Source organism: Papilio machaon, chromosome 12 (assembly GCF_912999745.1).
Source record: "Papilio machaon chromosome 12, ilPapMach1.1, whole genome shotgun sequence".
Taxonomy (NCBI): domain Eukaryota; kingdom Metazoa; phylum Arthropoda; class Insecta; order Lepidoptera; family Papilionidae; genus Papilio; species Papilio machaon.
This window is the reverse complement of record NC_059997.1, coordinates 3,704,503-3,722,302: the sequence shown is the minus strand read 5'-3', so window position 1 is coordinate 3,722,302 and position 17,800 is coordinate 3,704,503. Positions and strand designations below refer to the sequence as shown.

Sequence of the window (17,800 nt, the reverse complement as noted above, 5' to 3'; positions counted from 1 at the left end):
TTTAAGTGCCTACTTGAATTTCAGATAAACGAAAAAAAAGAATAAATAAGGGGACTTCTATACCATGCCTTAATTCTATTGAGCTTAAGGGTTCCATTATTAAATGTCTCCCTTATGCATAATACATGTTATCCTCTTTGACAATTTCAAACGCAGTGATATAGTTATTTTCTATAGTTGTAATTTTCTTATTTAACGTTGATTGTTTAAATTACGAGTACTTAAGATGAATTTGTAAAGTTGAATATTATACATTGTCCTTTGCATTAAATATTTTCCAAATTTATTGCGCTTTATTTCTATTTAAATAAATCTTATGATTTTCATTAAAATTATTTTAAAATATGAATTTGCATTAAATTGCGTTATGATTTAAATATGTTGTTATAAACAAGGAAATTGAAAAGTATAAATAAATAAATAACAACAGCATTTGTAAAAATGCCATGTAAAATATACTAACTGTTAAAACCACACATACGTCTATTTGTTAAACCGAAACTTTTCCAGTTTTCAAGCTCTCCTAACGACTGTTCACTTAATATTAAGGGTTACGGCTGTTTGTGGATATGCTCCTAGGTCTGAAGTTAAAACGAATATTTTTTAAAAAGTTGTAAAACTCCCGTTTGAACGGTCCGTTCGAAAGTTTCTATTTAATTTTTGTTTGTTTAGTTTTATTTTAACACAGTGATTTCATGCAGCATTACTTTTAACGTATTATATGAAACTGGGAAATGACTAAAACTGTGACGTTCATTATTTTATTGTATTCAAAAGAATACACATTTTTCACTATACAATATTTTTAGTTATTCAGTCCGCTAATGATAACGAAGTTCATAAATAGACTTTATAATTTATTTAATGTGCTGTGACAGAGGACTTTCATAAGTTCTATGGAAGCCACAGTGTAATTACGTTGAAGGCAATTAAGTGCGCTTTGACTTTTCTATAAAGTTTATAACTGGACAATATAGCACGATGGAGACAAAGTTTTATTGAATGCAATGTACGCAAAGTACATTATAAACTTACGACATTTTATAAAACGGAATAGACCTAATTTAAATAACGAATATAAAAATGTATAGATAAAAATTACACTTTTTATATGTTACATTTCACTGTTTGGTAAGGTTGTTTCAATTCTATGAAAATAAATCTCAACGGGTAACTTGACCCTGCTAGAGAAAACATTTCACATCAGACTGATTTTATAACAAAACACTTGTCTGATTTTGCCGTGCTCCACATCTCGTAGTTCACAATAGCTGCGTCTAAATGACAAGTCGTTCCTAACTCGGTGCAACGTGCACTCAGATTGCAACTGAAGATTGCAAAAAATGATTTTTATTCTATTCGAAATAGTTCTAAATCTTAAATTAATAATTACTACAAATAACTAATTTAATAGTTAATAGAAATAATTAATTTCATAAATAATATATAAATCTAATTTAAATAAATAACAAAAAAATAATTATTTTCTTAAGTACCTGTATATTAAATTTTTAATTGTTTAACTATCACAATATTTTTTATTTAATTTTTTTTTTGTGACTGAGTAGTCACTGTTTGCCTTGAAGAGGCATTTACAGCTTAACTATTTGTTAGTTTTTATATTGCATATGCTCACTATTTATACGAGTACATTCACCATTGTTCAAACTTTGAAATTGCAGTGGCAGGAATGAGCTTCCTTTTATATAAAACTTGCAAATTAAATTTCACCTCAAATATTTACTTTTTTTATAACACACAATATCTTTACTGTAATCAAGAAAATAAAGAATGGCCAGAGCGACTCTAAATATGTATTTGTTTTAAATCTATAAAAGTTGGCTTGTATATATACATACAATTGCAAACTAAATTTAAACTTAAACATTTTCCTACTTAATATCGTATAAACTTAGCTTTGTAATATTTAATTTTCAAAGTGCGCTGTTAGGTCTAATTAACGACATGTCGGATCGGGCCGTCTACATTACACTGACGATAAAGGACATTTATAAAGGCTGTTTTGTAAATTGCGTTTCATCGTTATGACTGTTATCAACGTAGCAGGGACGTGCACAGTTGACCTTCTTTAAGCTTATAAAATTACAAAAAATTTCTCGCCATTTTGTTCTGTCATTCTTGGAATTCACCTTTTTTTTTAGAAATCCTAAGAATTTCTTTAACATTTCTAAACATACTTACCTACTAGTGTTTTCTAAATATTCGATTTCTCTACAAGTAACGTGATGCGTTTGATGAAATGAGTTCCTAAAATACTGTCTAACGTCAGTTTGTGATGAAATTTTAGTAAATAGAATTAGTTCTGAGGCCACCTGAAAATTAAAAATATAATGAAATAATACTGTTTTACAGTTTTATAAAGTTTTTTTTTTTTACTATTTCGACGTTGCGGTTCATCTAGGAGAGGAAATAATTTTTTCAAGTAGTACCACATTCTCGCTTGAATGTGCTATTAAACGGCAGTTTCAATAAAATTGCTATTCGAAATAGATGTGACAATTTGTCATATAAATTCTCATCTACTCGTACGTATTATCCGGATTTATTATAATGCAAACCTATATCAATATATCTGTGTTAAAAATGTAACGAAAAATATATTTTTTTATTTATTTTTTTACTTTTATTTAACAAAAGATAGTTTTGGTAAGACATACAATAATATAACTTCAAACTTTCGTGGTTTTTACTAATATACTGTTCGTAAGAAACGGGATCGTGGTAATCCTAATCGTGGTAAGAATCCCAATTCTTACGAACAGTATATACAATAATGTGTTGTCCTTCGTTCATCTTACAGCGTCAAATTTAGAAGTTCATTATTTATTCATATAGTTAATGCAATATTTGACATATTAATTTTCTCCCCATCTTCTTATAAACGTATCGAAACACACTTAACAAACACTTCTCTTTAATCTAAGTGATGTTAAGACTTCAGTATGTGACAGTTTTAATCTCAAGAACTACCAACGATGGTTTAAACTTTGATTAGTTCACGTCTTATCAACGTTACCTTATAATTTGATACAAATTCAATCATCTGTATCAAAGTACACTTTTCTATAAAGACGTATACACGAGTATCTAAAGTTAAGAGATCTCTTCTCACCTTAATTTATATGTTAAATAGATGACAGAATAAATTTATAAGAAATATTGAGTAAGAAAAATTAAAAAGGTTGAAAATTAACATTTCCAGAGAGGTCTAGTCTACAAAGTAACATTCAATTACAGATATTGAAAGTAGAAAAGTCAAAAATGTGTAGAATAATTGATAAAACGGTCTTTACGCTAATCGCTAAATACATTGTTTTTACACTGAGATCTAAATAAAACCCATTTCAGTTTTAAACTTGTCGTTATATTTTGTTTTATTTATGTATAACAATTTAACAAATGTACGGTAAAAAGATCTGCTCGTTTTTAAAATGCTTTCATGTATTGTTTTCAGTCGAGCATATTTAACGAGAGAGCTTTCTTCATACGACTTAAATAAATACGACGCAGTTCCGGAGTGTATGCACACTGAAAACGAAAAATTGTTCGTTGTTTTAAAAATAATGTTGGCATTATTTTGGAGTATTGTTATAGTCTCAAAAACTTTAATTTACAATTTGTTATGCATTTTTAACTGAAAAAATCGTATAACAACGTATAACTCTTAGCTTATCATACTTATATTATAAACGAGAATGTATAAATGGATGGATGGATGTTTGTTTTTAAAGGTATGTCCGGAACAAATCAATGGATCTTGACGAAATTTGACACTGATGTAGGTCATAGTCTGGAAGAATTCATAGGCACGTACGTTTGTACTTTTTTCGTAATTCCGCAGAGACAGAGTCGCGGGCGACAGCTAATTAAATTAGAAGGTAGCTACTAAGTACATTTAAATCAAATTGCCACTTATTATAAAATTGCAATACATTACTTTTACTTTTAACGTTCTAAACTTTAAATGATAAACTCGATTACAACTTTTAATTAGACTTCTGGGTAATATTCAACTTAACTCTACAAATCTACTCAATGACAAATCGTTAGGGAATTGAAACTCGGTTAAATGTTCAATAATTGAATTCTATTAGTTTTGGGATAGTTTGTCTTGAGGGTAACTATCAGATGTATGCAGTCGGGCCGGAGAGACGGTCGGTTCCATGACTGTCAATAGCTACCTACTACAATACATATATTTGATCAATATAACTGTTATGGCCATTGGTTTTATCACGTACTGTTCAGCCTTCATGATGATTTGCTGCATTTTCGACCCATAAGACAAAAATATTCTTTTAAGAGAACTAATTTGATAAGTTTACTATTAAACGTGAAAATTTAATTACAGAAAGAGTTGGGTCCTAGCATACATTATATCGTTTTGTGCGCATTTCGTAGTAAATTAATAAAAAATATCCAACAATATGGCGTCGTGAAAGCATCTGGCGACAACGAACAAGCCGTTTAATTGTCTAAAAGTTACGATGTGCTTTCGGACCGTAGCTCTTTTACTTCAGTAAGTTTCTCTGCGCCTCTGTCTTTATTAATTTTATTACGCGATTGGAAGCTCGCTTTTACATTTATAAAATAGAATACGATCTCAAGCGTTAATTTCAAACCCATTTCGTTGAATTATCTTTAGACAATAAAATAAAATAGCAAACTTGTTAGAGCAACATTCTCGTGCATAGTTTATTGTGCCATTTTATCTTATTTTAATCGCAAATATTCTGTCAATTTTATAATTTTTTTTACGGAGAGAGATTTAAAACAATGCAAAATAAAATAAAATACTAAATTCACAAAGACATGTCATCTTAAAGTTTACATTTGATTTAAGTCGTAATACTTTTAGGAAATATTTCTAAGTGAGCATTTTTTGATATGCTAACAGGAAACGTATGTTTTAAGCAAAACGTTACTGCAAAGAAAACTGGACCGTGGCCAAAATTTTCTTTAAAGGGATAATATGTACAAAGAGAAGAACTTATGATTCACTGATAAAATGTTGAAAGATTAAAGCAATATAATTTCAATAACTTTTAATTGTTAGTAAGCCATTTTTTTGAAAGAAGGACGCTCTGATATACACAATAACGATTTTTTAAATCAGTTTATTATTATAAGGAGTGAGTGAGCGTCGGTGGCTCCGGGGTTAAGCACTTGATTTGTAATCTGCTCAAATCTGTAAATAAGTTCTGGATACGAAACCCACAATGTACCAGTGTGTTTTTCGATTTACATATGTACATTTATTGATCAATCTTATAGTGAAGGAAAACATCGTGAACCTGCAATTATCTGCGAAGAAATTCAAAAATGTGTAAGTCAACCGACCCGCTCTGGACCAGCGTGGTTAACCTAATACTTAGTCACCCCCTGAATAAGAGTAGGCTCCGAGCCCTACTGTGGGGACGTATAATGAGCTGATGATGATGATGATAAATTAATTATTTGACAAGTAAACTATTTCACTATTTTGTTTCCCCAAATAAACTTTCGTAGCACAATTTAAAAGTAATAAATAACCTTTGACTATTCTATTAAATCGGAAGCGAAAACTTGTTTATTCGATTCAAAGGCTCTTTTGAAATCTTACTTCTCTTTTAGCTTCAGATCAATATTTACTTTACTTCCAGCGATATATTCGCTCGCTTCAACGTTTTATTAGATTAAAAGTTCGCAGACTTATTAAGTTTTGGTACAACACAAGTGATATGGAGCCACAATAAATTATAAATAAAACAGAAAACTTGATTCCATAAATAGCTTATATAAAGGTACTATATTACGACATCACGCTAACAAAGTTTCAAACCAAAACCATATCATTATGTAAACACAATATTTGGTTTGCTATAAAAAACTTTTAATTAGATCTTAATTAAATATCTCACGTCAAACGAACAATTTTGTTAATCAAAGGCACAGTAGTAATGAAAATTTATAGAACTTTGTATAAAATTTACAATTTCAAATTGATTTAAAAAAATAATCTCCAAGTCAGAATAATGCAATTTAGACAAGGTAACCATTTTCTTGTAAGTGCTGGTACTTGAGTGTACATTACCATAATGCTTCCGGCATTCGTTGCTTTCAAACGGTTTATTTGTTATCAACTCGACCCTCTCATGTGTTATAGTTTATAGCGGTCTAAAAGCTTAACCTACATTTAGTTTTTCATTTACAGCTTATTATAAATTATTCAAGTACGTCATAACGCAGTTGGTGTTAATTATGTTTGAGTAAAGAAATTTTGTTTACAAAATTATAATTAATAAAATTATTGTAATTGATGGATGGATTGTGTGAAAGGTGGCATCGTAAAGAAGAGAGTGACGACTGAGATGATAGCAGAAGAGAAGAGAGAGCATTTTCCAGAGTATCATTATATTAATAGATAAAGCGAATATTTTGTACCCCTTTTTGAGGAAATTAAGCGTGCTAATGAACGTGAAAGATACTTAAAAGTTAACGTGGCAAAGAATAGTGCATAAAGCAACTTTTTGATTAGCGTCTTGGCTTTGACAAAAGAACCTAATAATTACCCTAATAAAATCATTTATCAAATTTCGAACAATGGGGTAGTATAATTAAAATAGTCGTAATCCTTTTATAAAAAAAAATACTGTAATCAAATGTATGGCTTTATATAAGAGCCTTTAGATCTGGAGCAATTTGTTTGATCAAAGCCAAAAAAAATCTCGCTTGCTTTGATTCTTGCTTGAAAATGGATTTCGTTCAAAGCAGAGTAAACGTTTCAACACGAGTATGTCGTTATTTAGATTGAATATCAAATTTCATTCGCTTTAAGTTGATAAAAGTAAACACAAGTATTTCACTTTGCATAAATAAAATTGTTTACCTTTAACATTCCCCAAATACAATTAGAAAAAGTATATTGGAACTTTTGGTAGATATTTCGTATTATTTATACAGTCTGGTATGTGACCAATCTGACTTTACCTCGAAGTATTTTATAAATACGATTCAAATATGAAATGTATTTTAATCATTGCTAGAAAATTTAATTAAAAGCTTATCGGAGCTAAAAATCTTGCCACGTGACTGCCGTCACAAATTAATACATAAGTAGTAAATAATATAGTAATCATAAGTAGCAAAATAATATTCTCCACTCACTACATTATTAAAAAAATTATGCCGACTGATAGCTTTGTAAAACTCGATATAACAATTTTTAAAATAAAATGTAATAAACGTATACGCACCGAGTTTTTATTTGAATTGTACGTTTAACTTTTCTGTAGGCGTATATGTATATTACAGTACAATTGTATTTTATATAATAAAGCGAAAAGAATATTGAAATGAGGAATAAATCAGGAATAACGTAGTTTAATCCAGGTAACCTCGTTCTTGTAAGAGCCTCGATGTGAGGCCGAATTTCCATAATGGTAACGACATTCGGAGCTTTCCAGTGTTTTATACATTACAGCCGACCCTTTTTAGCCGACTTCAAAAAGAAGGAGGTTATCAATTCGACTGAATTTTTTTTTAAAGTAATGCATTTATTTATTTAAAGCCATGGATAAATTTAAAAATATCTCAGGTATAACTTAAATCTACGACCATTTTAACGTGAATTAATGTCTTAAAAGACACACTACCAAAATTCTTTTGGAAGGGATCCTACCAGAAAATGTTTATGTTAGTAGTCAGCTAAGGAGTAAAATCATGGGATTTGTGTTTTTTAAATTTCGTCTAACCGGACCGAATCTTAGTATGGTTGGTACAAGCTGTTCAAAAATATTTTCCTTGAAGCAATATGATAATTAGGGCGATAAAACTCTTTTAACTTTACATTCTCGTTGTATTGCACTCTTACTTTACATGGGGAAAGAAAATTCTCTAAATAAAAGATTTCAGTGAATCACTAACTAGATTTTAACTCCGACACCTGTTCGTGTGTTACGTAATCAGGGGCATTAGTAACTGTTAAGTTCTTTCCAAAGTTCCAGTTTATAAACTAACAGAATTCACTTAATGCACCACAAACTTTATTTTAACTCCCGAAAATGTTCAAACTATTTGTGTTATCGTCGTTTTGCAGCGAAGTTTATGATGCACAGGATACTGGCACAAAGTTGAACTTAAATTTCGGAAATTCATTTGATTAAATATATTATAACTAACTAGACTATTTTGTTTAGGTCTGGTAAATCATATTGTAAGTCTAATTGAGTTATTCATTACTTATATCTTACACTACATTGTAAATTGAGAATCCAAGTATAAGATATCTTACAAATTTATAACTAATAAGGTAGAAAATAAAACCAATGGCGAAGAGACTAGGCAACATTACTTTCGCTTCAACAGCAACATTGTTATGCATATTAAAGTGTTGATGAAGCGAAAAGCTCGAAAAATATTATTTGAAATACTTTATCAATTTATAGTAAAATATATAGGTTTTCCTTAAAAATGAACTGCACTATCCCGATCAGCTCCTTTTATAAGAAATTTAATTTTAATTATCTATAGCAACCTTATAAACGTACTAAGTCAGACCTGGTAAAGAATCTACCATTACTTACAGGGTTCATTGCTTAAAAGGAATTCAGCAATCTTGCCGAGCAGCTTTATTGCAAATGGAAGTTAGAAATCTTTTATAAGCTCTTTCTATAATTTGTTTTGTAAAATGTTTAAATTAAATAAAAATGTAGTTTTCTCCTACTAACCTACTATAATAATAAATATAAAAAAGTATTAACTAATTTTTGAATCTTCTAGTTTCCTAGATACATAGACATAGGCAAATAAATAGATACTACAAACAAATAAACAAAACGTTCTGTTTTTGGTTAATGGTGCGAATAAATAAAGGCATTGTAAGAAAATAGTATTTTCTCTATTTGTATGAATCCAATGGCAATCTAACATAATAGCACCGAAATGGCAAGAGCCAATACTACAATATGTCTAATACCGCAATTAAGCCACGTCACACGTCCATTACCATCTATATGGCAGCATTAAATTAATTGCGGTTGTGGAAATGCTCTGATCATTTCGACCAGATATCGACCCTGTATTATTAAACCCAAATATGCTTGAGAAATTAAAAGACATGTGGTCAAAATCACTGGTAATACAATGCCATACAAGTCAAGTTATTTAAAAAATTGGTAAATTAGAAAAAAATATTAATAAAATCTTTAATCGATTGATTTCAAGATTTTTTACCCATAAATCTTAATGTTATGTATTTCTGTGTAAATCTTCACTATTAGCAAGTGTTCCGGCAATGTAGATAGTATTTATACCGACATGAAGTGTGCAGGATATGTTTATATATGTACTTGTCATCGGAACGATCATTTCGCCAGCGGCGCCAATTTGTGCTAATAGGTCCAAAATGGACGCTCGGACGACAATATGCCTAATGGCGCAATCACGGCTACACATTCATTCATATGGAAATAATTATATAAAGATCGGGTCTATAATATATATATATATATATATATATATATATATTATAGACCCGATTTCCACTATATTTCCACTCGAGAGCTATATGAAAGTTTTTTTTTACCATTTAATTAATTATAAAGTAAATTTTCAAATGAGTATAAGATTTGCGAAAAATATTCGATTATCTTTTAATTAATTTAAAAATTCATCGACGTAAGAATTTATCGATGTTAACGCATTAAGGAAAATACTACTAAAGTTACCTATATATTACTAATTAATTATATTATATTAATAAAGTAATACAACTTTAGTATGCTATGCTAAAGCATTATGAAAAATGTTACCAAGTAAAGTTTATATTTAAATTGTCATACCGTTTTAAAGAAGCTAATTTAAAGTAGCTCTACAAACCCCTGTCATATTAACCGACATTCTTCCTTTGTCCTTGGAGAATGTTGTTAAGCTTATGAGAACCCCTTTGCATATCCGACGTACAAAATAGACTATAATATTAAACTTAATATTATTTAACTGATTATTCAGATATCGTATAATAGGAATGAAAAAAAAACAATGCATTCATTTGTTTATTTTCTGCTAATGCTACGGCATACTATGAATAAATACGTGGATTAACAACTATTTCACTATCCCGATACCATTCGTGGATGTCGATGACAGTTATAGACTATGACGCTCCCCAGAAATGTTAGGAAGAGCCTGAAAAGTTTTTAACAAGTCCCAACAAGTTTAAGGAAGCCGCTGTCTTATTGGCGTATTTTGCAAATTTATAACTTAAATACTTGAAACTAAACCTTCTCTAGAAGCTCGTGTTATTTGATATATTTAAGACGAACTAAACTCCTAGCAAGAAGACTGATAGAGAGAACTTTGAACTCTAACTTACCATACGAGAACATTCAGTCGATCGGTTCCTCTTGGAATGCCATCTGGCGGTCATAACTAGACTCTGCAATTAGAATTTGCATTGCAAAGGAGAACTTCGACGTAGAGTCGTTGTCGAATCAATCGTTAATTATACGGTATTTGTTAAGTACTATTAAGAAGGGGAAAAATAAAAAGTTATTTAACTTCAAATATTTAACAAAGTTCGTTTCGAGAATATTTTAGTTTTAAAATTAATAAAAAAAATCTATGAAAACTGAGTTTAGTTTTTAATATTACACAAATATTTTTTTTTTGACATTTTAGGTAGACATTCTATTTGGCTTATTTTCTATATGTCACTGAAACTACTTTGAAATTCGTTACATAGGTACTCAGTCGTAAAATTTCAGTTAAGTAAAGTAAAAAATACCGATTTCATTTTCTCTTCTTTTTGAATTTCAAATGTTTATCCCTTATACCATAAACCATTTATAAATAGGTGATAAAAGTGACAAATTCAAAACTAAAATATTTTTTTCAACATTTAATACTATCTTTCTATAACTTCTTTTAAATGTTTCAGAGCTTCGTCTAACGCCATGTAAACTTCTTGTGTGTCCGGCGCTCTCATTTCCATGGACTCTGAAGGACTCCTTGATATTGACTTGTGCAGAAAACTCTGAGTGAGTGGACAAAAGACGTCTGGGTTCATTGAATCAGTTTTAGATTTGCCAGTCAAATAACTCATTGGTACTCCGATAAGGAGAACTGAAATTGCACCAGCGAATGGACAATACGTGAACGATATACGAAATAGAGACTGCAATGGTTTAGCTGGTAGCTGAGTTCTGTAACAAATGAATATTATTTCATAACAATAACATTAAATTTTATTTAGTGCGGAAGAAGGTCGTACGCCACGAAAACATAATAAATAACCTATGTGTTCTTCCAGACTATGATCTGTCAAATTTTATCAAGATCCGTTGAGACGTCCTGGGGATACCTTCAAACAAACATCCATCCATCCATCCATCCATCCATCATTTCGCATGTTATTGACTGAAAATTTAAACTCTATTTAATAATGATTTAGTTTTTAGTTTGTAGAGTTGAAATTGTCCATTAAGCCATTGTTAACGACATTTTATTGCACATAAATACTACACGTAAAGCTCAATAAATAAAACGTAACTTTTAAACGGAATGTCGTCGACAAAAACTCGTTAATTCGAGCACTTTAATTACGCGATACATGGACGTGCGTTATAACGTGAATAATTCACAGTTAACTGCCTATAAATAACGTTTAATTAGATACTCACGCTGCGTTGGGAATAATTGTTGTGATATTTGCGAGGATGTGCGTAAAATTCGCTTTGCCGCAACCTGTGGTAAGTAGCGGCTTGCCCTGAAAGGTCAACGCCCCCGTGGCGAGTGCGTGGTCGGCGCCGATGAGCAACCAGCCACAGAGCAAAAGACTCAGCAGGCACCCGCTTAGTGCACCCTATCGCATTCAATGGAACATCTCATTAGAATACTTTGTAATATTTTTATAATACTTTATAATAGTTTTTTGGTACTTTATGATAGTTGGTTGTAAATTAAACCAACTTACGTAGATATCTATATGAGGCGACATAATTAAAATACGAATGTTTGTGAATCATACCAAAAACAAGCATCTTTACGAGATAAAAGACTTAAAAGTTGTCATAGCCGGGAAACCTAATAGTATTTTGCCGTTAACAGGTTTTCGACAAAGTTAAAAAAATTAGCCAAAGGTAATCACTTGTAACACTGCCATCTAGTTTTACAAAAAATAAATATATTTGTAGTGAACTTCACTCACAGATGGCAAAACGAACTGCTGCTGCTGATTCTCAACATTAATACTTAACTGTGTTCATAGATGGCGATTTTATTTATTAGAAAATTAAATACTTCAAAACGTCAAAACCGGAGCTGAAGACAGTCGCCGTGGCCGATATCGGCCGGGATTACATCATCATCATCATCAAATACTTCATATAAGAAAAAACTTACTGAGCAATTAGCTCTAGAAAATACAATCCCGAGTGTAAATAGTCCCAAAAGTGTTCCAGCCGTTACACCTGTCACCCCAGATGCAACATGTTGTAGACGATCCAATTCTTTGGCTGCCCATACAACACCCGCGCAGTAAAATCCCACCAGTACGCACAAAACCTGAAAACAATTCATGTCAGTAGTTATAATAGTCAAAGAGGTAATTATTATTAACATTCAAAAATATATAAATAAGTACATTCGTAAATAATATTAAATTTGCAAATAGCAATTATTTAGTGTGATTTATTGAGCGGCAATTAATATTTTCCATTCAAATGTAAGGTATTATGCTAGGCTATGGAGGACTATAGGGCGACTTGGCGCCGCCCAAAAAAATGCTATTTCTCGAAATTGTTACTGTTAAAATATTTATATTCTTGTAGATGCCGAACTCTAGTAATAGATGGCGTTGTAGACATTTTTGAATACAATGGTTTGAAGGCCAATATCCAAGAGTTAGAAAAATTAAATGATAAAAAAATTATTGATAAGTATGCAATATACAAACTTTCATTATTTTGCAGCACGTTAATTCGCTTGTGCTTTGAGGCATCCAAGGTCTGATAAACTCCTCGAACAGAACTCCCGATATTGAATTTATAAGAGAGGCAATACATCTGCAACATACAGAGCATAGTTAGAATAAAATTATGACTTTCAAATCTCAAAGCAATTAAAACTTTTAACAAATTTGAATAAAGCTTTAACATACAACATTTAATGTATTTACCCAGCCGTTGCGCTGAATATTGAAATTATGAATATACCGCATATACCCGGAAACATAGCGGCCAAATTGTTCAAGAAATGTGGTACCAGCTGCAAAGGAAATACTCTTATCTGAGTTAAGTTTTCTTTTCCGACATTGACAACACGAAAAAACGGTTTATGAAATACCTGTTCATGTTTTTTTATCTGTCCAGTAAGAAGTGGATCACAGCCGGCATACCAAGCGTATAATGCTAGCCCGAGGAAGCAGGATAGCAGCTTCATGAGTATAACCCCAGCGCAGGATATCGCTAAGCATAATCTGGCTTTGCCAATTGTTGGCACAGCGAGTAGCTTCTGCAGGGTCGATTGGCTGAGTGCTATCTTCCACAGCCAGTTGGTGCTGAGTGCGAGAGTTACAGCGAAGAAGGACGTATGATGAGCCAATTCGGGATCTGGACTGATAATTCTTTTTGTTAAATACACTACTCATGTCCATGGAGAGTCACCACTAACATACGATACTCACTCATAAAGTACTAGCCGCCCACCGTGACTGGCAATTTCCCACATTTTTTTGAATCCCATTGGCAACAGAGCTAGCCCACTTGGTAACGCGGTGCCAGCTAAGGCGAGGAACGTGGTTACAATGCCAATGCTGACGATAGCTCGAAGACCTCCTACTGCAATAAAAGTCGCACAGGCTACGCAAATCACTGCAGTGATTCGTCCAGCTAATGGATTGGTCACTGAAATTACAAAGGAGACGAATTTAAAATTAAATATTCAATTATCCTTTGTGATGTAAAGTTCTATGTTCACTAAGGATTTTTTAGATTATATAAAAAACCATTACCTAATCTGAATGCAAGAAGCGGTACGTATGGAACTATCGGCAGTAACATCATCTTGCTGATCACAAACAGCACGGCAGCTATCGTGCGTGTATGCGTCGAGAACCTTATTTCTAGATATTCAAAACTTGAAGACAGTTGTAACTTATGGAACACTGAAAAGTGGGTTTAAAACTTTGATTAAAAAATACGCGCCTTACTCTTAATTACAAGTATTTAAAATAATTAGAAATTTACTTTATTTCTAGTTAGTATACCTTGGCATTATGAACCATGATGCATTTTACGGTTCGTATCACAATTACAAATAAACAAAGGAATGTATAATCCATAACAAAGTGATAATTGCAAGAGGTGATTCAACCACGCTAAATGTGTACGCATCAATATTTACCTGGCAAATAGATGACAGCTGTAAGAAATGTGACGCCGATAAGCGAGAGAGCTGACGCCCAGTACTGCGTACCTCGGAGGTAGATTTCAACCGGTACTCCCAGCAAAGTTATACTTGTCAAATGACTGCAAAAATGAGAAGAGTAAAAAATCGATTGCGTAAGTCTTATGAAAAACAAAATGTTAGAAGATGTATCGGGGAAAGGTAGTTGAGTTAATGATGAGTTTCAAAGAAATATCACTTACCTTGCAATAAGAGCGAACGAAATAGATATAACTGACATATTTTTCCCGCCGAAAAGAAAACCGGCTACTGTATTGTACTTTCTATTCACCACAATAAAATACAAAATAACGCCAATAATCACACCGAGGTTTATCCCGAATAGACAATATTCCGCTACATTAAAATAAATAGGTGATACAGTCACATAAGAATTTCTCATTTTATCGTGCAATTTATATCAAATAAGTTTAAAATATAACAGAATCGTTTCAAGGCGTATCAGCGTGGACTTGTCTTTTCACTAACACAGACGTGCTATCAATGCTTCTATTCCAACAACAATAAGAGAGATATTTGAGATAAAAGCGGATTTCTCTTCAATCTTTCTTCAAACAATCGCGTAAAGGTTTCAGTCTCGGGTGTTTGGTTAAGCCAAGTTTAAATTTTCGTATTTCAAAAGACATTTTTAAAGTCATCGGTCGTTATCGTTACCTGTTATAAAAAGACGTGACGTAATTATAAATAGCTGTTATGACAACTACTATTTGTTTTTCGTGTAATTTAACAATGAACTGTACAATAAGTACTACATGATTAAAAAAAGAACGATGGCGAGTTTCGCTGCAGGTTCCGTAAGGCGTTAGATGTAATTCGGGCGTATTATAAACTGCCGTGTTGTTATAATATTTAGTTTCATTGATAATACTAGTATAACACTACATGCTTAAAAATTCTAAGTAAGTAAAGTAAAATATTTCCTCAAGATTTAAAACCTGGAAACGATTGAATTTATTTAAAAATCTTAAACTTTTCGTTCATTTCACAGTTTTCTTTGTGCAATTTATATTAACGGTAGAATATTACTTAACATCTAAATATTTGGGTAAAAGAGAAAAAAAAAGGTGTCAAGTTATTCTTAACTTATATTAACTATAAGTACTGTGTTTTGTCGTGAAATGGAAACTGCTGCAGAACCCGAAATAAATGTTTACAATCAAAATGTAAACAGTGCAATAGACGACGAGCAAATAGTGTAGAATCGTAATGTCGTTTCTTGTGTCTGATTAGATGATTAAAGACGGGGAAACGACATTAGCGACATTCATACTAAAGTACCAATATTTTCATATTCATTCATTCATTATTTTCATGTTCAATATTTTCGTTACATCTCTCAACTGTCTTATTGATGATAGTAATAAAATAACTTTTACTTTTCGAAGTCCTTTTGGCGTTTTAAAATTTTAAACTCGAACAATACTACAAATTGGTTTTCCATCACGTTCATGCCATCTTGTGACAAAAAGATAAAGCTCAGGCCTGTCACGTGCACGAAACTTCTATATAGGTTTCCGTTTAGCTAGTAGATGGCGCAGTTATTAATTTTATGTTCTAGTAGGTTTGACGACAGGCAGGCTGCCGTCCATAAGAATTAAACAAAATATTAATGTTCCTAAAACCTGGTGCGCTGACCCCATGTCAGTGGAATTAGGACGAGAAGATGATGACTAAGTTCGAACTCAGGTGCTATTATTTATAATCATAGTTGATTGGTATAAAGTGGTAGCGGCCACTCCGCTTCACGTGAAGAAGTAACTGGTGTAGGTATATTTTTAAACTTCTAAACTTTTATCTTTAAAACTATGGTTGTATACTTAGAATAGCGTATCATGTACGTCCTCACAAAGGTTGGATTAATTAATTGATTTTTGTTAAGTATAGGTTGACAAATAAATAAAATAAAATAAAGTTTAAAATTCGTCATTTAATAAAACTGTTCATTTCTCTGAAATACCATGCTCTATAGAAATATAATTAACAAAATTAGAACATAATTTGAGTATCTACTAGTGTACATAGAAACATACGTATACAAACGTAAGGTACGTATAAAATTTCAGTTGTACATACTTAGACAAGTAGATGTTTGTAAGTGAGGGTGGCGGGCGGTACATTATTATGGATGGCGGGTCTCTCTCGCCGACATTAGAATATCACACTCACACCTGGCCCCCTGGCGACCTCCGTAAATACAGTTTTTGCCTTGACTTATGGTAAGTGGAGACGCTATATGAGCTTTTATAGGCTTTGTTACATGCACAATGTATGAAAGTAGTGCTATATTCCGAAACATTGTTTTATTGCTCACATCTTATTGCGATTTTGTTGAAAAAGAATCGAACCTGAAGCTATGACAATTGCTCACAAATTATTCCATTTTTTTTAATGACAGTTGATAAAAGGAAAAGAAGACATTGATAGTTGTACGTGTGTACGTTTATAAATAAATAAATAAGTAAATAAATAGCTCAGACCGAATTATGTAATATGGAGCTTTAATAGATGCATGGTTGCTGTTGCTAAACTCTTTGTTTGGACGACTAAATTTACACAACTAGTTATTCATAGAATATATGAGTTGGAATTTCTTAAGTTGATGTATACCCAGATTCACACTGGTAACTTTATAACAAGCAATAGTATTCTTATATAGTTAAAATGTAACTATTTAAAAATTAAACAAGACATTGATGTGAGCAAATAACAACAAACCTTTGTTTTATATTTCCCCTTCCGCGCTTCCACTATACATCTAATGGAAATCTAGTGGTGCAATAAATTCTTTTCGCCTACATTCCGTAAACACAAATCACCTAATACACAATATCGCAAATATTTCTTGTCCAGAACATTGTGACACGGGACCTCCCGAACAAGCAAATGCTTCAGAAGAATGGAGGCAGGGTGCCTTACTAGGGTAATGTAAGAAGAAGATAGCCGAATGCAAAATCTGCAAGCGAAATAAAGACGGTTGCGAAGAAATATTAAATTATATTTCCCAATGGTGTCAGCCAGTTATTAAGTGGCCAGACGCCATTTTGAATTATTATATTTTTTCTTTCCCTAGGTCTTTTTACTTGGAATGCCGTTTATTTGAAATAGTTATGAAAAGTATTTTTTAAATATTTTCAACGCATAAAACTAACGAATTTAACGAAGCTGCGAAATAAAACAAGCAACTTAATCAAAAATCAAGGGATTAAGTAGCTTAGAATAATGTTGGGTAAGAAAGTGCCCAAGGCGTATGATAAACCGGCGATAACATGATATGGAGAGAAATGAATTGGTAGCTCCGAGCGGCGTTTTTTTATATGCTGTGGTGGTTTTTGCG

The 17,800-nt window shown here is 31.8% G+C and overlaps 1 protein-coding gene across 2 annotated transcripts; it reads right to left on the bottom strand.

Annotated features, from left to right (window-relative positions):
- Positions 1-10,906: 10,906 nt before the first annotated feature.
- On the bottom strand, positions 10,907-15,110 carry LOC106711665 (sodium-coupled monocarboxylate transporter 2). 2 transcript variants are annotated; one of them, XM_014504039.2, is made up of 10 exons: positions 14,649-15,110; positions 14,404-14,528; positions 14,012-14,164; positions 13,685-13,904; positions 13,345-13,615; positions 13,178-13,266; positions 12,956-13,064; positions 12,403-12,564; positions 11,682-11,863; positions 10,907-11,204 (listed from the first exon to the last, which is right to left on the bottom strand). In XM_014504039.2, exons 1-10 carry the CDS (start codon positions 14,846-14,848, stop codon positions 10,907-10,909), a joined length of 1,809 nt encoding a protein of 602 aa, XP_014359525.2. In that variant the 5' UTR covers positions 14,849-15,110. The 2 variants fall into 2 exon arrangements, with proteins under 2 accessions (XP_014359525.2, XP_045536237.1); XM_045680281.1 differs by lacking the exons at positions 14,404-14,528; positions 14,649-15,110 and adding an exon at positions 14,267-14,326.
- Positions 15,111-17,800: the final 2,690 nt, after the last annotated feature.

What these genes read in the sequence shown, in the direction of transcription:
- LOC106711665 (XM_014504039.2), bottom strand. Translation starts at nt 14,848, where the DNA reads ATGAGAAATTCTTATGTGACTGTATCACCTATTTATTTTAATGTAGCG. An exon ending in AGCTGTCATCTATTTGCCAG is followed by an intron (nt 14,165 to 14,403) that starts GTAAATATTGAT and finishes CCCACTTTTCAG; the next exon opens with TGTTCCATAAGTTACAACTG. An exon ending in ACAATTATTCCCAACGCAGC is followed by an intron (nt 11,205 to 11,681) that starts GTGAGTATCTAA and finishes CATTTGTTACAG; the next exon opens with AACTCAGCTACCAGCTAAAC.